This window comes from Salvelinus fontinalis, chromosome 29, assembly GCF_029448725.1.
Source record: "Salvelinus fontinalis isolate EN_2023a chromosome 29, ASM2944872v1, whole genome shotgun sequence".
Taxonomy (NCBI): Eukaryota; Metazoa; Chordata; class Actinopteri; order Salmoniformes; family Salmonidae; genus Salvelinus; species Salvelinus fontinalis.
The window spans coordinates 17,692,607-17,714,943 of record NC_074693.1 but is presented as its reverse complement, the minus strand read 5'-3'; the positions used below and the strand labels follow the sequence as shown (position 1 = coordinate 17,714,943).

Genomic DNA, 22,337 nt, shown 5'->3' with positions numbered 1-22,337 from the left:
TGGTGGGGGGTTTTAGAGGGGGACTGCATGTTACTGTGTCAGTCTCTGAGATGGGAGAGAGGGGGTTGGGTGGGGAGGGGGGTTAGAGGGGGACTGCATGTTACTCTCAGTCTCTGAGAGGGGGAGGTGTCGGGGGGTTGGAGGGGGGCTGCATGTCACTGTCCCTCCTCTCCTTCAGGGGGCTCCGGTGGGGCAGCTGCCTCCTTATGCTCCTCCTGCGGGGCTTACGGGGGCGAGGACTGACAGCCTCCTCAACCGGCTGGTTCCTGTCACTCAACGTGTCCGACGACTCGTCAATGTAGGCCAAGTTCTCCCCGAAGAAATCTAGCATTTTGCAGCCTGGCGGGGTGGGCATGGGGAGCGGCATGGGTTTCACAGAGAATATGGGCGACATAGGGATGGGCTTGGTGGGGCTGTGGGACTTGGGGAGCTGCTGGAGAGGCACAGGGAACCGGACATCCTCCTGGAAAAATACCTGCCTGGATCCTCCCTGGCTTCCCCTCACAGTACAGAGAGACCCACTGGCGTCAAAACTGGCAAAAGTTATCCCCTGCCCTGGTGTACACATGTCATAGGTATGAAAGTCAGAGGAGGAGACTTCTGATCTGGAGTCAGACTCTGGAGACTCGGACAGTGACACAGACTCCCCTTGCAGCATCATCATAGCAACAGGATCAAGGTCATAATCTAACTCCATCACAGAGCGTGCCGCAGGCATCGACAGCGACCTCGCCACCGTCCGGCCCAACGACCTGCCCTCTGACCTCGCACTGACTCTGGAATCCGCCCCTAGCACCGCCCCTGGTCCTAACCTCGTCCCCTCATTCCTAACTTCGCCCCCCCCTAACCTCACAACCTCCAGACGGGTCATGGAGCGGGTGTGGGAGACCCACCTATTGGGCAGATGTCCATTCTCCCCTATGACGCCCTGCCTGCCGTGGTGCCCCAGCGCCCCCCTGCGGACCCGCCGCCGGGTGCTGCGTTTCCAGCGGCGCCGCTGCAGCAGGAAGGGGTCGTTGAGGTCCAGAGGGTTGGGGATCCGGAAGTCCATGGACATGTTCTGGATGTTCTGGGTCCAGTCTGTAGCATGGGCCCTCAACTCCTCCATCTGAGAAAGAAGGGGAGACAGGAAAAGTGAGAGAGGCAAAGAGAGATGTGTGAGAGGCAAAGAGAGATGTGTGAGAGGCAAAGAGAGGTGTGTGAGAGGCAAAGAGAGGTGTGTGAGAGGCAAAGAGAGGTGTGTGAGAGGCAAAGAGAGGTGTGTGAGCGGCAAAGAGAGGTGTGTGAGCGGCAAAGAGAGGTGTGTGAGCGGCAAAGAGAGGTGTGTGAGCGGCAAAGAGAGGTGTGTGAGCGGCAAAGAGAGATGTGTGAGAGGCAAAGAGAGATGTGTGAGAGGCAAAGAGAGGTGTGTGAGAGGCAAAGAGAGGTGTGTGAGCGGCAAAGAGAGGTGTGTGAGCGGCAAAGAGAGGTGTGTGAGCGGCAAAGAGAGGTGTGTGAGAGGCAAAGAGAGGTGTGTGAGAGGCAAAGAGAGGTGTGTGAGCGGCAAAGAGAGGTGTGTGAGCGGCAAAGAGAGATGTGTGAGAGGCAAAGAGAGGTGTGTGAGCGGCAAAGAGAGATGTGTGAGCGGCAAAGAGAGATGTGTGAGAGGCAAAGAGAGGTGTGTGAGAGGCAAAGAGAGGTGTGTGAGAGGCAAAGAGAGGTGTGTGAGAGGCAAAGAGAGGTGTGTGAGAGGCAAAGAGAGGTGTGTGAGAGGCAAAGAGAGGTGTGTGAGAGGCAAAGAGAGATGTGTGAGAGGCAAAGAGAGGTGTGTGAGCGGCAAAGAGAGGTGTGTGAGCGGCAAAGAGAGGTGTGTGAGCGGCAAAGAGAGGTGTGTGAGCGGCAAAGAGAGGTGTGTGAGCGGCAAAGAGAGGTGTGTGAGCGGCAAAGAGAGGTGTGTGAGCGGCAAAGAGAGGTGTGTGAGAGGCAAAGAGAGGTGTGTGAGAGGCAAAGAGAGGTGTGTGAGAGGCAAAGAGAGGTGTGAGAGAGGCAAAGAGAGATGTGTGAGAGAGGCAAAGAGAGATGTGTGAGAGAGGCAGAGGGAGGTGTGTGAGAGGCAAAGAGAGATGTGTGAGAGGCAAAGAGGTGTGTGAGCGGCAAAGAGAGGTGTGTGAGAGAGGCAGAGGAAGGTGTGAGAGAGAGACAGAGGGAGGTGTGAGAGAGAGACAGAGGGAGGTGTGAGAGAGAGACAGCTGCATGTGAGCTCCCACGTTTTTCAGCATGTTTGTACTAAAAGGTAGATTTAGAGTTAGATAAACTTGGAATTTTTTGTCAGGGACATATACAGGATACTACCCTCCACAACATCACTCCAAATCCAAACTCCTAACCTACAACCTGGTTTTGGACGGAATTACCTGGAAGGATTCCTACTACCAAAGATGATTATTTCCAAGCAATACAGCAAATGCTCTGGCAAACAGAAACCTGAAAACACCATCCAACCTGGAACTGAGAGTCATGTTTAGTCTAAAGCTACTTTTTATTTTCAAAAGCCAAGAAGAAAAATACCTAACAATGATATATTTTACTTTATAAGGACTGAATGCTAAATTAATGCTACCAAGCTTGCTAGCACAGAACATATACAACTTCAATTAGCACTGAAGTGTGAAGTGAGAGGTGCCAAAGCCCTTGAGCCCAACAATGGCAGGAGAGTCATACAGCCTACTCCACCCAAATACAGAGGCCTTTGAAGCCCCCTCCCACTGTTCAGAGGTCATTACAATACAGTACCCTGAGTACATAAAAAATGACAAGGCACGAAAAGAGTACAAAGTGAAGCTCCTTATGGAAAATCAAGAGACACTTTTTGCTGATGATTATAAAAATGGGAGTATAAGCAACTTAATCTTCCACACAGACCATCCAGTGCTATATTAACACACTGCCCCTCTGTTAAGAAGGGGGGGTTAGCGATGGGTGGAAACTCAGGATAATAGACAATGAAGACTGAGTCAACCAATCTGAACTTTTCCTGTTCCAGATTTGTACAGTAAGGGTACAGGGCAAACAATTTCAGCTGGACTTTCACATCAAAGAGATATCTTATCCTGCTGAGCTCTCTCTTGAGAAAGATACCCCGAGCGTGTCAGACCAGACCACTTCATTATACAACCCCACAGATGAGCAACCCAGAAAGGTTGACCGGAAAGTCATCCTCCCAGCACAGAGTACTACTCCCTCGTTGAAATGAAGGATAAATTCACCCAGCTGGAGGTAAGGCAGGTGGAGCTGGAACAGGAGGTGAACACACTCCAGTCAGCAAAACAACAACAAAATTGTCCAGCTCAACACCTCAACCAGACACGGAGGTGGAGAGAGACATCTGCACTCTGGACTGTGGTGAGACAACATGAACAGGAGAAAAAGCAGGAGAAGAACATAGCACTAGGAGAGGACCAGAGTCCTGGAGGAGAGGGTGAGGGTGATGGAGTGTGACAGAGAACACCCCATTAAAAGGAGGTGGCCACCCCAGCAGAGAAGACAGCAGAACAGCCCATCTCAACCCCAGAAAAAAGTCTTGACACCACAGGAGAACAGTCAACCCCAGACAATGACCACAGCGTCGACATCACAGCAGGACAGACAAATGAAGAACCAAAGAACCCCAAGCCCAGGGGATCCCCACCCACTCTGAGCCCCAACCCTTCACACAGGAGCAACAGATCAATAGACACCCCATGTACTACCTATATCCCCCCACCAGAAAGACCCATAATTTAATGAAGACATCTTCTCTATCCTGGAAGGGGAAATCAATCATTTCCAGGCCCGGGAACATGTACTAGTCTTTGGCAACCCATTGTAAATGCCAGAACTGGACAAGAACCTGACACCCTCAGCACACAGGGGGACAGACACATACCTGGAGGTGACAGCATTCCCTCCCCCATATGTCCCCCTAGACACAACTACGACAACATAACCACCAAAAATGGGTCACAACTCCTGTAGCTCAGTCACACGCTGGGTATGTACATAGTCAATGGTAGGCTTCGAGGGGACTCCTGTGGTAGGTACACCTACAGCTCATCTCTTGGCAGTAGTACTGTAGACTACTTTATCACTGACCTCAACACAGAGTCTCAGCCCACTGACAACCCTATCAGATCACAGCAAAATCACAGTCTACTTGAACAGAGCAATACTCAATCATGAGGCATCAAAGCCAAAATAATCTAACCACTTCTGGGAAAATTGGAACACACTAAACAAACAACATGAAGAGTTATCTATCCAGAATGGAGATGTATGGATAAACCCCTTCTCCAATCTTTTTGGCTCTATTTTTATTTTTTTATTTTTTTACCGTTATTTTACCAGGTAAGTTGACTGAGAACACGTTCTCATTTGCAGCAACGACCTGGGGAATAGTTACAGGGGAGAGGAGGGGGATGAATGAGCCAATTGTAAACTATAACAAAGAACAAACAGCAAAAACATATACATGATCAATTACACGTTTTAGAATAATCGATTAAAGACTACCAGAACCCACTGGATTATCCAATTCAATTGAATGAATGTAATTGGAGGACATGTTGGGGGAAAAACATACATGACATAATCCATGTCCACAAACAACAACTGTGCTGTTAAAATTGGCAAAAAAACACCCACTTCAACAAATTGGAAAAGGCACTATAACAGGCTGCAGCACCCATCCTCACCCTACTAGAATCTGAAATCAAATGGACTACTGTTTGCTGATGAACTGGTGCTTCTGTCCCCAACCAAGGAGGGCCTTACAGCAGCACCTAGATCTTCTGCAAAGATTCTGTCAGACCTGGGCCCTGACAGTAAATCTCAGTAAGCCAAAATGAATGGTGTTCCAAAAAAGGTCCAGTTGCCAGGACCACAATACAAATTCCAGCTTGCCCTAGAGCACACAAAAAACGAGACATACCTCGGCCTAAACATCAGCGCCACAGAAAACTTCCACAAAGCTGTGAACGATCTGAGAGACAAGGCAAGAAGGGCCTTCTATGCCATCAAAAGGAACATAAAATTCAACATACCAATTAGGATCTGGCAAAAAAATACTTGAACCAGTTATAGAACCCATTGCCCTTTATGGTTGTGAGGTCTACAGTCTGCTCACCAACCAAGAATTCACCAAATGGGACAAGCACGAAATTGAGACTGCATGCAGAATTCTGCAAAAATATCCTTTGTTTACAATGTAAAACACCAAATAATGCATGGAGAACAGAATTATACCGATACCCGCTAATTATCGAAATCCAGAAAAGAGACGTTAAATTCTACAACCACCTAAAAGGAAGCGATTCCCAAACCTTCCATAACAAAGCCATCACCTACAGAGAGATGAACCTGGAGAAGAGTCCCCTAAGCAAACTGGTCCTGGGGCTCAAGAGTGGTGCAGCGGTCTAAAGCACTGCATCTCAGTGCAAGAGGCATCACTACAGTCCCCGGTTCAAATCCAGGCTATATCACAGACCCCACACAGCCCCAGGACAGCAACACAATTAGACCCAACCAAACCATGAGAAAACAAAAAGACACATTGGAAAACATTAACAAAAAAACTGCGCAAACTAGAATGCTATTTGGCCCTAAACAGAGAGGAAACAGTGGAAGAATACCTGACCACTGTGACTGACCCAAAATTAAGGAAAGCTTTGACTATGTACAGACTATTGAGAATGGTCGCCATGGGCAGACTTGGCTCTCAAGAGTGGCGCAGCAGTCTAAAGCACTGCATCTCAGTGCAAGAGGTGTCACTACAGTCCCTGGTTCGAATCCAGGCTGTATCACATCCGGCTGTGATTGGGAGTCTCATAGAGCGGCACACAGGTTCAGCGGGTTTGGCCGGGGTAGGTCGTCATTGTAAATAAGAATTTGTTCTTAACTGACTTGCCTAGTTAAATAAATATATTACAAAAATAAAATAAAAGAGAGTAGACAGGCTATGTGCACACTGCCCACAAAATGAGGTGGAAACTGAGCTGCACTTCCTACCCTCCTGCCAAATGTATGACCATATTAGAGACACATATTTCCCTCAGATTACACAGACCCACAAAGAATTCGAAAACAAATCCAATTTTAATAAACTCCCATATCTATTGGGTAAAATACTAGTGTGCAATCACAGCAGCAAGATTTGTGACCTGTTGCCACAGAAGAACAAACACCATTGTAAATACAACCCATATTTGTTTATTTATTTTCCCTTTTGTACTTTAACTAATTTGCACATCATTGCAACACTGTATGTAGACATGATATTACATTTGAAATGTCTCTATTATTTTGGAACTTGTTCGAGTAATATTTACTGTTCACATTTCGTTTATTTCACTTTTGTTTATCCATTTCACTTGCTTTGGCAATGTAAACATGCCAATAAAGCCCCTTAAATTGAATTTAGAGAGAGAGAAAGGTGAGAGAGAAGAAAAGAGGTGTGAGAGAGAAAGACAGAGTGAAAGAAACCCAGAGACAGAGAAAGACAGAGGGATAAAGGATAAGTAAATATTGACAGTTAAAATCCAAAGTGCCCCCAGTAAATCCTTGTCCAGCCCTTCACTTGGTTTGTGTCACACTCACTACCACTCACCTCAGCACGTGTTTTCTTGGACAGCACCCTCAGCCAGTTCCCGATCATAGTGAGTATAGAGGCAAAGTAAGCCAGGCCAAACACTATCCAGAGCCACACCAGGGGCTTAAACAGATCTCCGTCCCTCCGGTTAGCACCTAAGCACAAGGACATTTATGCATTGATGCATGCACGTGCACACAAACAAAGGACCTTCGATAGGTACCCATGAAATATGATTTGTATCTTTCATAGCGTATATCCTGAAAGGGATGTGTAGAGTATGTACTCTCCAGATTCTATACGGTCCAAAGTGTGTACAGTTCACTTCACTTCATACCTGCTACGTAGTCTCCAAAGCCGACCGTGGTGAGGGTGATGACCACAAAGTAGAGCGCCTCCAGAAAGGACCAGTCCTCCACTTCCTTAAACACCAGCGTTGGCACGGCGAGGAAGATCAGACAGCCAATCAGGATGGACAGAACAGCAGACATGATCCGTACATAGGTGGGACTGATCCGCCGCTTCTGAGAGAGGGGCAGAGAGAGAGAGGAACACAAAAGAAGGGAAAGAGTGAGAGGTGGATGGAGAGGGTAAGATCTTCCTCAAGACTCTAATAATGTGCCTTTTCTTTGATAAACAGTAACAATACAAAAAAATATTCTTGCAAAGTTTCATTGGGAAGTACAGTGGGGCAAAAAAGTATTTAGTCAGCCACCAATTGTGCAAGTTCTCCCACTTAAAAAGATGAGAGAGGCCTGTAATTGTCATCATAGGTACACTTCAACTATGACAGACAAAATGAGAAAAAAAATCCAGAAAATCACATTGTAGGATTTTTTATGAATTTATTTGCAAATTATGGTGGAAAATAAGTATTTGGTCACCTACAAACAAGCAAGATTTCTGGCTCTCACAGACCTGTAACTTCTTCTTTAAGAGTCTCCTCTGTCCTCCACTCGTTACCTGTATTAATGGCACCTGTTTGAACTTGTTATCAGTATAAAAGACACCTGTCCACAACCTCAAACAGTCACACTCCAAACTCCACTATGGCCAAGACCAAAGAGCTGTCAAAGGACACCAGAAACAAAATTGTAGACCTGCACCAGGCTGGGAAGACTGAATCTGCAATAGGTAAGCAGCTTGGTTTGAAGAAATCAACTGTGGGAGCAATTATTAGGAAATGGAAGACATACAAGACCACTGATAATCTCCCTCGATCTGAGGCTCCACGCAAGATCTCACCCCGTGGGGTCAAAATGATCACAATAATGGTGAGCAAAAATCCCAGAACCACACGGGGGGACCTAGTGAATGACCTGCAGAGAGCTGGGACCAAAGTAACAAAGCCTACCATCAGTAACACACTACGCCGCCAGGGACTCAAATCCTGCAGTGCCAGACGTGTCCCCCTGCTTAAGCCAGTACATGTCCAGGCCCATCTGAAGTTTGCTAGAGAGCATTTGGATGATCCAGAAGAAGATTGGGAGAATGTCATATGGTCAGATGAAACCAAAATATAACTTTTTGGTAAAAACTCAACTCGTCGTGTTTGGAGGACAAAGAATGCTGAGTTGCATCCAAAGAGCACCATACCTACTGTGAAGCATGGGGGTGGAAACACCATGCTTTGGGGCTGTTTTTCTGCAAAGGGACCAGAACGACTGATCCGTGTAAAGGAAAGAATGAATGGGGCCATGTATCGTGAGATTTTGAGTGAAAACCTCCTTCCATCAGCAAGGGCATTGAAGATGAAACGTGGCTGGGTCTTTCAGCATGACAATGATCCCAAACACACCGCCCGGGCAACAAAGGAGTGGCTTCGTAAGAAGCATTTCAAGGTCCTGGAGTGGCCTAGCCAGTCTCCAGATCTCAACCCCATAGAAAATCTTTGGAGGGAGTTAAAAGTCTGTGTTGCCCAGCCCCAAAACATCACTGCTCTAGAGGAGATCTGCATGGAGGAATGGGCCAAAATACCAGCAACAGTGTGTGAAAACCTTGTGAAGACTTACAGAAAACGTTTGACCTCTGTCATTGCCAACAAAGGGTATATAACAGTTTAGTATTGAGAAACTTTTGTTATTGACCAAATACTTATTTTCCACCATAATTTGCAAATAAATTCATTAAAAATCCAACAATGTGATTTTCTGGATTTTTTTTTCTCATTTTGTCTGTCATAGTTGAAGTGTACCTATGATGAAAATGACAGGCCTCTCTCATCTTTTTAAGTGGGAGAACTTGCACAATTGGTGGCTGACTACATACTTTTTTGCCCCACTGTAGCCAACGACTGACTGAATGTTTAAGTCAGATTCTGTTCTACTTGTGTGTAACATGTTTCAAGTGCTAGAGTCCAAGACAGCCTCTTCTGTTTACAGCACAGTGGCATCACTTAAGCAGCCCCTGAGACAGACAAATACAATGAGATGACATCCTGAAAATGAAGCAGCCCCGAGACAACAGTCTCACCAGGAAGAGTGTCTCCATCTTCCACACAGCCTTCCTCAGACCCGTCCCCATGTGGTCCCCGACACCAGCCAGCAGGAAACCAAACATGGGAATCCCTACCAGGGCATAACACACGCAGAACAGCTGGCCCCATTTGGTCCTGGGAGACAGGTTACCAAACCCTGAGGACAGAGGGAGACCATATACATTCACCTATATGTTCATCTATATCATTTTAAAATGAGTCAATTTCACCAGTAACCCACTGGGCACAGACGTCAATTCAACGTCTATTCTATGTTGGTTCAATGTAAATTAATTGAAACAACGTTGATTCAACCAGCGTGTGCTCTTGAGGTTTACTGTATTTTCCGAAATGGGATTATTCATTTTCTGTCAAATTCCAAATGCACATCTGGCTGATTAAGTTGTTACCAAAGGGTTTGCAGGAGGGGAAAAATGAACAAAGGCTCACCAATGGTGGTGATGATGGTACCACAAAAGAAGAAGGCGCTGGCCAGGTCCCACCTACTAGTGAAGTTGGTGGAGCTGTGTTTTACGTCCAGTCCTGCCTCCACCGCCTTCACCACACTCTGACAGTACAGAGAAAGAACAGAGGTTGGCTTTATCTACACCTGCTCATTACCCATCTTAGGCTGGGTCTATCTACACCTGCTCATTACCCGTCTTAGGCTGGGTCTACCTACACCTGCTCATTACCCATCTTAGGCTGGGTCTATCTACACCTGCTCATTACCCGTCTTAGGCTGGGTCTACCTACACCTGCTCATTACCCATCTTAGGCTGGGTCTATCTACACCTGCTCATTACCCGTCTTAGGCTGGGTCTACCTACACCTGCTCATTACCCATCTTAGGCTGGGTCTACCTACACCTGCTCATTACCCGTCTTAGGCTGGGTCTACCTACACCTGCTTATTACCCGTCTTAGGCTGGGTCTGTGTTCTTTTTAGGATTTTAGTTTTTGGTCAAAAAAGACTAAAATCACCAGGAAGTCTGCTAAGTATTCAACAAACAAACAAAATAACTGACGTGATCGTGTCTTGACGTGATCGTGTCAATGTAATTTTCAAAACCCTTTTGGTGCTTAGTTGTGGTTAATTTACAAATTACCATCCGCGTCGACAAAAGTTGTCCTGCTGCTGAATCTAGTTGCCTACCCCTGGCTACACTTTCTCAGGTGGGGCTCTACACCGATCTTAGTCTGTTTAGATTCTTCTCAGATGTGTTTTAACTCATCTTTCTATTCAAGTGTATGCTTTCACGGTCTGTGAAATGTGTGTGTGCTATGGTGTGGGTATACCTTTATGAGGTCGCTGAGGTTCTGTGCAGTGACACATGAGTGGTTCCCGAGGAAGTCACGTGTGGTGCAGAGCAGCTTCTCATGCTCCTTGCTCTCCTTCGGGCTTTCCAAGTTCCGGAACACCAACGCCCCCATCACCAGGTACAGCATGACCCCCGCCAGCAGGGCCAGCAGGGTGGGGCAGCGCATTGCCCCGAACTCACCCCCCCACACCACAGGGGTCAGGGTTCGCCAGAATCTGCTCTACGGCCTCTTCCACGACACACACGGTGGCACAGCTAGACACACAGGCACCATTCTTAGAACTGTGCGCGTGTATGGGGTTTTGCTATCTTTGTGGGGACCAGAAGTCCCCACAAGGATAGTAAAACAAGGAATATTCAGACAAGTGGGGACATTTCGCCAGTCCCCACAAGGAAATAGGCTATTTTTAGGGGTTAGGATTATGGTTAGAATTAGGGTTAAATTGAGGTAAATAGGATTCTGAATGTGTGTTAGTGCTGAGCGATTAACCGAAATGACCAACATCCGTTCAATTATTTGAATTCCATTTCATAATTTTTTTCCCCCCTGCGAGCTCACTCGATATGCAGTTTCTGAAGAGATAAATCAGATCAAGCCTGAACTATGTGAAATATACTGAACAAAAATATAAACGCAACATGTAAAGTGTTGGTCACATGTTTCATGAACTGAAATAAAAGATACCAGAAATGTTCCATAGCCACAAAAAGCTTCTTTCTCTCAGATTATGTTCACATTCCTGTTAGTGAGCATTTCTCCTTTGCCAAAATAATCCATTCACCCGACAGGCATATCAAGAAGCTGATTAAACAGCATGACCTTGTACTGGGGACAATAAAAAGGCCACTCAAATGTGCAGGTTTTTTTCACAACACAATGCCACAGAAGTCTCAAGTTTAGGGAGTGTGCAATTGGCATACTGACTGCAGGAATGTCCACCAGAGCCGTTGCCAGATAGAGAAATTAACATTAAATTACCATAACCCGCCTCCAATGTCGTTTTAGAGAATTTGACAGTACATCCAACCGGTCTCACAACCACAGACCACGTGGTAACCATGCCAGCCCAGGACCAGAACATCCGACTTCTTCACCTGCGGGATCGTCCGAGACCAGCCAACTGGACAGCTGATGAAACTGTGGGTTTGCACAACGAAGAATTTCTTCATAAACTGTCAGAAACAGTCTCAAGGAAGGTCATCTGTGTGCTCGTCGTCCTCACCAGGGTCTTGACCTGACTGCAGTTCGGCGTCGGAACCGATTTCAGTGGGAAAAAGCTCACCTTCGATGGCCACTGGCATGCTGGAGAAGTGTTCTCTTCACGGATGAATCCCAGTTTCAACTATACTGGACAGATAGCGTGTATGGTGTTGTGTTGGCGAGTGGTGTGCTGATGTCACCGTTGTGCCCCATGGTGGCAATGGGGTTATGGTATGGGCAGTCATAAGCTACGGACAATGAACAATTGCATTTTATCGATGGCAATTTGAATGTACAGAGATACTATGATGACATCGTAAGGCCTGTTGTCGTACCATTAATCCGCAGTCATCACCTCATGTTTCAGCACGATAATGCACAGCCCCATGTCGCAAGGATCTGTACACAATTCCTGGAAGCTGAAAATGTCCCAGTTCTTCCATGGCCTGCATACTCACCAGACATGTCACCCATTGGAACATGTTGGGGATGCTCTGGATCAATGTGTACCACAGCGTGTTCCACTTCCAGCCAATAGTCAACAACTTCGCACAGAAATTGAAGAGTGGAACAACAATCAACAGCCTAATCAACTCTATGCGAAGGAGATGTGTCGCACTGCATGAGTCAAATGGTGGTCACACCAGATAGTGACTGTTTTTTTGATCCACGCTCCAGTCACTACCATCATTGGACTTGTATTTCTTGTTTATTCAGTGTTATTACAGCATTCAACCCACATTAATGTATAGTGCATTTAATGTAAAAACATTTTTTTTACCAAAACCATGATTATTTTTTAAATAATTGAACCGATACCGAACAGACCTAAAAAAGTACTAATTGCTCAGCACTAACGTGTGTGTATATTCAATGATGATGATCTCTTTATGGAAATGAGATCGCAGCAACAACTTTGATAATGGAGATAATTTGAGGAGCTTCATATAGGAAACAAGTCAGAGCTGGGTCGTTCTCTGGTCATTTCCAGAACATGAAAGTAAGTGAGACAAGATATGAAGCTCATCTCCTATAGGTATTCAATCACTTTTTGACAGCATCCCTTTTGATTTAAACAATACTTTCCATACGTTTGCCCATGGAAGAAAAGAAGAGGGCGGAAAGTGACTTTTTGGACCGGAATTCACAAACATTCAAGATATAAAGGTGCTCAAAGTTGACCCATTTTGCATATCCTGCAACACCTCTTCATTACTGGGAAAGATAAGCAGTTGAGTTTGATATCATTTAAACGCTTACAAACAGGATTGTCAAACTACTTGATAATTTCTTGGTGAAAAAAAGTTGCATGAAAAAAATGTATGTCTTAACCTTCAACCTCATCTAAAAACACAGTTTTTTTCTTCATATTTGCATATGGTGTGGCTCAGACCCTACTTCATATTTGAGATTTTTGTGTCTGCCATCGGTTGAGCAGCAGCCAGCCAGCGGTTGAGCAGCAGCCAGCCAGCGGTTGAGCAGCAGCCAGCCAGCGGTTGAGCAGCAGCCAGCCAGCGGTTGAGCAGCAGCCAGCCAGCGGTTGAGCAGCAGCCAGCCAGCGGTTGAGCAGCAGCCAGCCAGCGGTTGAGCAGCAGCCAGCCAGCGGTTGAGCAGCAGCCAGCCAGCGGTTGAGCAGCAGCCAGTCAGCGGTTGAGCATCCAGCGGTTGAGCAGCAGCCATCCAGCGGTTGAGCAGCAGCCAGCCAGCGGTTGAGCAGCAGTTATCCAGCGGTTGAGCAGCAGCCAGCCAGCGGTTGAGCAGCAGCCAGTCAGCGGTTGAGCAGCAGCCAGTCAGCGGTTGAGCAGCAGCCAGTCAGCGGTTGAGCAGCCAGCGGTTGAGCAGCAGTTATCCAGCGGTTGAGCAGCAGCCAGCCAGCGGTTGAGCAGCAGCCAGCCAGCGGTTGAGCAGCAGCCAGCCAGCGGTTGAGCAGCAGCCAGCCAGCGGTTGAGCAGCAGCCAGCCAGCGGTTGAGCAGCAGTTATCCAGCGGTTGAGCAGCAGCCAGCCAGCGGTTGAGCAGCAGCCAGCCAGCGGTTGAGCAGCCAGCGGTTGAGCAGCAGTTATCCAGCGGTTGAGCAGCAGTTATCCAGCGGTTGAGCAGCAGCCAGCCAGCGGTTGAGCAGCAGCCAGCCAGCGGTTGAGCAGCAGTTATCCAGCGGTTGAGCAGCAGCCAGCCAGCGGTTGAGCAGCAGCCAGCCAGCGGTTGAGCAGCAGCCAGCCAGCGGTTGAGCAGCAGCCAGCCAGCAGTTGAGCAGCAGCCAGCCAGCAGTTGAGCAGCAGCCATCCAGCAGTTGAGCAGCAGCCATCCAGCAGTTGAGCAGCAGCCATCCAGCAGTTGAGCAGCAGCCATCCAGCAGTTGAGCAGCAGCCATCCAGCAGTTGAGCAGCAGCCAGCCAGCGGTTGAGCAGCAGCCAGTCAGCGGTTGAGCAGCAGCCAGCCAGCGGTTGAGCAGCAGCCAGCCAGCGGTTGAGCAGCAGCCATCCAGCAGTTGAGCAGCAGCCAGTCAGCAGTTGAGCAGCAGCCAGTCAGCAGTTGAGCAGCAGCCAGCCAGCGGTTGAGCAGCAGCCAGTCAGCGGTTGAGCATCCAGCGGTTGAGCAGCAGCCATCCAGCGGTTGAGCAGCAGTTATCCAGCGGTTGAGCAGCAGTTATCCAGCGGTTGAGCAGCAGCCAGCCAGCGGTTGAGCAGCAGCCAGCCAGCGGTTGAGCAGCAGCCAGCCAGCGGTTGAGACATAACATGGTGAGTGTCATAGAAATAGGAATTGATGGAATGGACCTTTCCCTTCAGACCACTGCAATTTAGCTGGTACACCATTGACATGTTTTAATTGTATTGACATTTTAACTTCTGATTATTGTAGATTTCAAAAGATACTGCACACAAACCCATGAAAAGGAATAAGAGGCCAATATGCAAAAAAATGATGTACTTAATGTAATTCATGCTCAAAAGAATACAAAAAGTGAAAGTGCAAAGACAGACCATACGTTTCGGCCTTGTCTTTATCAGTACTGTACAAACAAATTAGGAAGACACGTACTTTAAGAGACAATTTATGCTTGATCTGAAATTGTGGTCGGAGACGCAATGCATGGTGTGACGCAATTGCGAAGCCTCTGGAGGCAAACAGCCAAATTGAGCTCTGTACTACATCGCCGTGCGCCTCAGATTTTGTAACAATGTGGAGGGCTCCGTATAGCCCCGCACTGACATAATTGGTTGACGGTAGGTAAGAACGGGAGGTCCTGTATAAACACAAACTCACTTCCTTGAAAACTTCCTTCACAACAGCTCAGCGCAGCTCGGCCAAGCATGAATGGCCCGACATATGCAGAGGCTATATCACCGTAAATGCTGCACGGCCAATGCAGACATCAGATTGACCATGAAGCGCCTTTAGGGAGACACTTGCTGTGCTTAACAGGCGCAGGCAGCTAGTTGATTAGACTCTGGCGAATAGGGAGTCAATGCATATGAGCAAGGAATATGTAGAAAAATATTTTAAAGAAATGTACAATTCAAATGTCGCATATAATTGAAAAACGTCAACGATCTAGGCTGCGACAGGTAGCCTTATGGTTAGAGCGTTGGGCCAGTAACCGAAAGGTAGCAAGATCGAATCCCCGAACTGACAAGGTAATAACCCCCTGTTTCTAGGCCGTCATTGTAAATAAGAATTTGTTCTTAACTGACTTGCCTAGTTAAATAAAGGTTAAATAATAAATAAAAATATATAGCAATATCAGAAGCAACAGATATGAAATACATATTTGCTGATATTCTCAATGAGGAAGAAGCAGCTGTGCTTAACAAGGGACTTTCCTTTTTCCCTACACCGAGACCCAACCCCTTCCAAACCAAGGTAGAACGTTTTTTTCATTCATTCAATCTACCTCGAGGTGTGTAATGCCAATGAGGATAATCGTCGAGTATTCAGATCTAAGAGACATTCTGTCCCCCTGTAAATAACGCCACGATTGACACGCTTTGCGAGCTTGTGGCGAGAGATGTTGATAATTAGTTTGTTGGTAATGACAAGAAAATATGCTTTCAACTGTTGCAAGACATGTTTTATTCCATCTAAAAAAAATCAAAACCTTATCTTCAAACCTGTGATAAGGGAGGTGGCTTGGCATGCATGAATATATCTGTCTATGATAGAAATCCATAGACAATTATCTGACAGACTCCTACTGCAAACTCAAAGGTAACCCTACCTGTATATAAAACGGAATTGTACTTTTCTTAGCTGAGGCAGTTTACCTGACTGACAAGGAGCGAGGCTACCTCCTCAACAAGCGGCCCACCACAGCCGTTATGTACATTTTCACCAAAAACTCACAATGATTACCAGAAGTTTCCCCTGTACGTCCGACTTGGGCAAGTAATGACCTCCCGAGTCTTTGTCTAATTTCATTGATTTCCACATCAGACCTCTTTACTAAACTACCATCCTAACGAAGAGACACGGGCGACTTCAATTATCTGAACTGTGATAGGCCTACTTTTCTTGTAACTATGGACAACTAGTTTGTACACCAACATTCCCCACAACATTGGACTGGAGGCTTTACGTTGCTCTTTAGACTCCAGAGCGGGCTCTACTCCTCCAACCCAAATGGCTGAGTTGGTACAAAGAACTGTGTTTTGTTTGGAGCGGATTATCTGTAATCCCGAGGCACTTCGATGGGCCCCTGATTATGCCAACACGTATGGGCCTCAGGATAAATTCCATTTCTAATCATCCTTTTTCTGATAACACTGTTCAACAAACGATATATTTATGTTTTTAATCACACGAACAGGCACCAAAACGGAACTGGACTCGTTCCATTAGTATACATTATATAGACAAATGATTTGACAATTCGTTCTACCGTCTGTCAAACCGAAAGCCTTCTTCACGCATCAAATTACCATCTGACTCCGAGTAGTGGCTTGCCGTACAGCCAATTCTGATTCAACAGACGAATCTGCACTCGAAATTAGGATTTGATAATTTAATCAAATTGTACTCGAATTTCCGTCAGGTTACTTCACAGAAAGTTTGGACTCTGCTCTCAATAAAGGCTATGGACAGACGTGACACATTACAAGGCAAACGCAACAAAAAATAAATACTTTTCTGTGGTGTGCTGTACCACACACTCATTAAGGACCTGACATTAAAAATATTAGACAACACTGGCATGTATTGCAAACTGTGGGCTCAGATGCGTTTCATGATGTTCTCCTGTTCAATCACTCCATGTCCCGCTGCCCGGGACATGCTAGTTCGCGCAGACACTTATGACGCATTGAACGTCCGGATGAAGCGCGTGATTTCTTCCCCTGCCGCAATTGTGCTGCCTGTACAGGTATTCTAAAGTGCAACAGTTTCAGATCTTTCGTCACAAATAAAGAAATCACCAATATATTCATTACCTGTGGATCTAGCAATGTAGTGTATCTATGCTCTTGTCCATGCGGCTTGCAATACACTGGCATTACGCGAAGAGAACTACGGTTACGCACCGCAGTGCCATCCAAAAAAATGACCCGAAATCACCAGTGGCTAGACATTTTCATGAGGCTAATCATGCTATGACTGATCTTAAATTGTGTGCCATCGACCGTGTGTCTCTCTCCCACCGCACTCTGAGCTTTTTAGCATACTCGAGTATTTCATATATATATTGCTTCTGATAGTTATGTAGCCTAGAAGTTGTATTTTTTCAATTGTGACGTTTTAATTGTCCTTTTTTTAAGAATATACTTCTACATATTCCTTGCTAATAAGCATGGACTGCCTATTCGCCAGTAGGCTATCCAATCAACTATTGCGCCTGTTATGGACAGCAGACGTCTCCTTAAATACGTATCTTCCTAATTTGTTTGTACTGCACTGATGAAGACGAGGCCGAAACATATGCTCCGTTTTATAGCACCTTTCACTTTTTGTATTATTTTGAGCTTGTATTAAATTAAGTGCATTATTTTTTATCTCTGTCTCCTTGGCGTATTCTTTTTCATGGTTATGAGTGCGAATACCTTTCGAACTCTACATACTTCTCCTGGCTTTCTAATTATTACCACAACGATGGTCGCCGATCCACCTTGCGTCGAATGTAAAATTAAATGGTAATGTATCTATATTTCAATAGGTTTCCTATGGAGGATTGACAGTATAATTTAAAACAGATATTCAAGTCAACATTCTGTGTGGACCTCCAACCATCTTTGTGGTACCATTTGAAAGTTAAATATACATTTAATTCCAATTAACAGCGAAAACATGACAATGATTCTTTATTCAAGAGCAGCTTTGCTCAAACGATGGCGGTCACAACACAACGTCAGATTACGTAAAATAGGGTCTAAGCAACAACATATGCGAATGTGAAAAAAATCTGAGTTTAGCGTTTTAAGATCTGACGTTTAAGGTAAAAAAAAAAAGAAAAGTTGTAGTACTCTTATATAGAAACAATTATAAAATATTTTGACAAACTTGTTCGTAAGCTTTTTGAATGATATCATTCTCAATTGTATATCTCATAGTATGGGAAGGTATGCAAAAAAGGTTCCATTTTAAATCAAATCTAATTTTATTTGTCACATGAGTCTAATACAACAGGTGTAGACTTAACCGTGAAATACTTATGAGCCCTTTCCCAACAATGCAGAGTTAAAAAAGAAAATGGTAACAAAGCCTGGTCACACAGCCTGGTAACACACAGCCCGGTCTCATAGACATAACATAGTAAATCAATCCGAGAGTCAAATTAGCAAGAGGGTGCTTGGTCGGTGAATGGGTGGGCATATAATGAGGATGTCTAGCAACCCAAATTTTGTGTGTTTGAATCTCATCATGGACAACTGTAGCATTTTAGCTAGTTAGCAACTTTTCATCTGCATTTTTGCTACTTAGCACATTACCTAACCCTTTTTGCTAACCCTAACTTCAACCTAACTCCGAACCTTAACCCTTAGCCTAGCTAACATAACAAATTGGAATTCGTAACATACATTTTGCAAATTCACAACACATTGTACATTTCACAAATTCATAACATATCATACTAAACGGATGGACATCCAGAAATACATACCATACGAAACGTAACATATCATACTAAATGGAGTGTCTCAGATTTATGTACAGGATAATATGAAATGGTCAGACTAGGAGTACCGTCTCTTGAATGTTTCCGCATTCAGGTCCAAAAAGTTACTTTCGGAGCACTTCTACAGTAGGCAAATATGTAAGGTTTTATGGAAGGTTTTATGGAAGGTTTTATTCAAATCAAAAGCGGTGCTGTCAAAAAGTGAATTCAAATAGATATACCCATAGAGGAACGTATGACTTTACTACCGTTAAGACATTGCGCTCTAAACCACCTCACTTGTCCACGTTTTATTCATCCTGAAGATCTGGTGATGGAGAGATCTCGCTCCTCGATCTCTCTCTCCCAGGCCCAGGGCTAAAAGGGGGAATAGTAGGAGGGTTCAGACCAGCGTCCACGTTCGGCCCGTCATAATAACACATGGAGACACACACCAGACTACCCTGGATATCAGCTGGCTAAAGTTTAAACGATTAACCTCTGCCAACCTGCTAAACATACGTCTCGCTGTTAATCTAATTATGTTTAGGGTGCTTATCTTTATTTAGTGTAAACGGTTTTCTTTAATTAAATGATATTCACCTCCCATCTACACAGGTATTGTGTCATGAGAGTGCCGGTTCAAAGGCAGCCAATTGGGGAAGAGAACCAGAAGATGGCCATGGTGTTTCAAAGAACTTGTGTCAACGTTCTGATATTTCCCAGAGTTCTCTGTTAGCATTCTGATCTAATGGACTGCATTGGTTTGTATGGACGTTCTCGCCCTCTGCCTTGGCTGAAAATGTATTATTTGTTATCGTTGTCTAAACCGATCTTGACATATTTTGATATTTTTGTAAGATATGACAGAGCTAACCCCAAAAAAGCAAACGTGTGTTTGATGTGTTGTGAAATATCCCAGCTCAAACAGTCTGACATATGTTGTAATAAATCATCATGTTTCCAAAATATTGCAATTAAAAACAAAAAGGAGTACCGAACTGCCAAGGAGAGATTTGGCTTTGGAACCAGTCTCCACCTAGCTCATAAGATGACTGCAGATATGGCCAAGTTTATATTTGTCTAACAGTTAATTTTAAGGTACATTTGTCATTCATTAATATTTAATGTTATGAGTAATTTATATTGAGGGATTAAAGTTAAATCAAAGAATGTTTCCAACATTTCCCTCAGCATTTGATATTGCCCAATGTTCTTTAGAAGGATAAATTTAGATTTTGTTATCCAAATCACTGACTGAAAGCGATGAAACAGCATTTGAGGAGAAAAACACAATCGACCACGCAGTCAAGCAAGTAAGTAAATAATTCAATGAAACAATAATTCACAAAAACAGATACGGATGATCCCACCAGAACCAACACTTGAACACAGAAAAACATTTTATACATACAACGATGCTGGTTAGTTGTCCCTTGCAATCAAAATAAAAAAATACATAAATATCTTCAGACAATACTGTATATTACTAAATGGTAAACAAACATCTGAACAAAGTATTTACAAAGCAATTAACTTTAAGTCCTACCTGATTTCAGGAGAAACTGAAGTACCGGTATGCGCTTCACGGTGTCAAGGCTCTTCTCACCATCAAACGCTCTGTGAGTAGGAGTGTGTATGTCCACACGCTCAAAGAGTAGAAGAGTGTGTGTGTCCACTGAGTAAGAGTGTGTGTCCAGTGGTGGGAAGGTGTTTCCCCATGCTCAGGACTCTACAGCACTGTGATGGAGGAGAGGGGGGATTCTAGGAGGAGTGTGTGTGTGCATGTGTATCTTAGGGCCGGGAGTTTTGGGGCACTTTTTTAAGCACTGTAGTCTAACACCAGCCTCTCCAAAGCTCGCTGTGGAGTCAGCCCGGCAAGCAGCACTGTGCTTTTACCAGTATTTCCAGCATTGTCCATTAGTTGCTGCAGGTAGGAAATTCTATTCTATTCTGTAATTGACACAAGCTGTCTCCAATCAATCAATCAATCAATCAATCAATGTCTGGTTGTGTGTGTGTTTGGCAGAGGGAATTGCCTAATCCAGGGGAGGCGTAGCTCTGCGAATCTTAATCGCACAAAACCTATTATTTGGCAAGGAATACTTGTAGATCAGTGATTCTACACCTCAATCTGATCCTCTCCAACAGACTCGGAAGTTGTAGCTAAAAATAGGTCATACAGTGGCAAGAAAAAGTATGTGAACCCTTTGGAATTACCTGGATTTCTGCATAGATTTGACATTTGATCTGATCTTCATCGAAGTCACAACAATAGACAAACACAGTGCGCTTAAACTAATAACACACAAACTGTTGTATTTTTCTTCTCTATATTGAATACATCATTTAAACATTCACAGTTTAGGTTGGGAAAGTATGTGAACCCCTAGGCTAATGACTTCTCCAAAAGCTAATTGGAGTCAGGAGTCAGCTAACCTGGAGTCCAATCAATGAGATGAGACTGGAGATGTTGGTTAGAGCTGCCTTTCCCTATAAGAAACACTCACACATTTTGAGTTCGCTATTCACAAGAAGCATTGCCTCAAACATAAAGAGATCTTAGAAGATCTAAGATTTGTTGACTTGCATAAAGCTGGAAAGGGTTACAAAAGTATCTCTAAAGGCCTTGATGTTCATCGGTCGACGGTAAGACAAATTGTCTATAAATGGAGAAAGTTAAGCACTGTTCCTACTCTCCCTAGGAGTGGCCGTACTGCAAAGATGACTGCAAGAGCACAGCGCAGAATGCTCAATGAGGTTAAGAAGAATCCTAGAGTGTCAGCTGAAGACTTACAGAAATTTCTGGAAGATGCTAACATCTCTGCTGATGAGCCAACAAAATGTAAAACACGAAACAAGAATGGTGTTCATGGGAGAACACCATGGAAGAAGCCACTGCTGTCCAAAAAAAAAAACATTGCTGCACGTCTGAAGTTCACAAAAGAGCACCTGGATGTTCGCGCTACTGGCAAAATATTCTGTGGACAGATGAAACTAAAGGTGTGTTGTTTGGAAGGAAAACACAACACTGTGTGGAGGAAAGACACATCACACCAACCTCAAAACCTCATCCCAACTGTAAAGTATGGTGGAGGGACCATCATGGTTTGCGGCTGCTTTGCGCCTCAGGGCCTGGACAGCTTGATATCATCGACGGAAAAATGAATTCCCAAGTTTATCAAGACATTTTGCAGGAGAATGTAAGGCTGTCCGCCAATTGAAGCTCAACAGAAGTTAGGTGAAACAACAGGACACCAACCCATTAGACAGAAGTAAATCAACAGAATGGCTTGAACAGAAGAAAATACGCCTTCTGGAGTGGCCCAGTCAGTCCTGATCACCACCTGATTGAGATGCTGTGGCATGACCTCAAGAGCGCGATTCACACCAGACACCAAGAATATTGTGGAACTGAAAGTTTTGTAAAGAGGAATGGTCCAAAATTCCTCCTGACCATTGTGCAGGTCTGATCCACAACTACAGAAAACATTTGAGGTTATTGCTGCCAAAGGAGGATAAACCTGTTATTAAATCCAAGGGTTCACATATTTATTCCAACCTGTACTGTGAATGTTTACACTGTGTGTTCAATAAAGACATGAAACAATTGTTTGTTATTAGTTTAAGCAGACTGTCCATTGTGGTGACTTAGATG

General features: G+C 44.9%; 1 protein-coding gene across 1 annotated transcript; it reads right to left on the bottom strand.

Moving 5' to 3' along the window:
- Window positions 1–30: 30 nt before the first annotated feature.
- Window positions 31–20,558, bottom strand: LOC129827523 (potassium channel subfamily K member 4-like). The gene is made up of 8 exons (XM_055888441.1): window positions 20,229–20,558; window positions 18,980–19,057; window positions 10,376–10,653; window positions 9,528–9,645; window positions 9,074–9,234; window positions 6,939–7,125; window positions 6,620–6,756; window positions 31–1,108 (listed from the first exon to the last, which is right to left on the bottom strand). Exons 3-8 carry the CDS (start codon window positions 10,562–10,564, stop codon window positions 107–109), a joined length of 1,794 nt encoding a protein of 597 aa, XP_055744416.1. The 5' UTR covers window positions 10,565–10,653; window positions 18,980–19,057; window positions 20,229–20,558; the 3' UTR covers window positions 31–106.
- Window positions 20,559–22,337: the final 1,779 nt, after the last annotated feature.

Excerpts from the sequence above, each read along its gene's own strand:
- LOC129827523 (XM_055888441.1), bottom strand. The coding sequence starts at position 10,564 with ATGCGCTGCCCCACCCTGCTGGCCCTGCTGGCGGGGGTCATGCTGTAC. Across the intron at positions 7,126-9,073 it reads AGATGGAGACACTCTTCCTG|AAGCGGCGGATCAGTCCCAC; the intron begins GTGAGACTGTTG and ends CCCCTCTCTCAG. Across the intron at positions 1,109-6,619 it reads CCAAGAAAACACGTGCTGAG|ATGGAGGAGTTGAGGGCCCA; the intron begins GTGAGTGGTAGT and ends CTTCTTTCTCAG.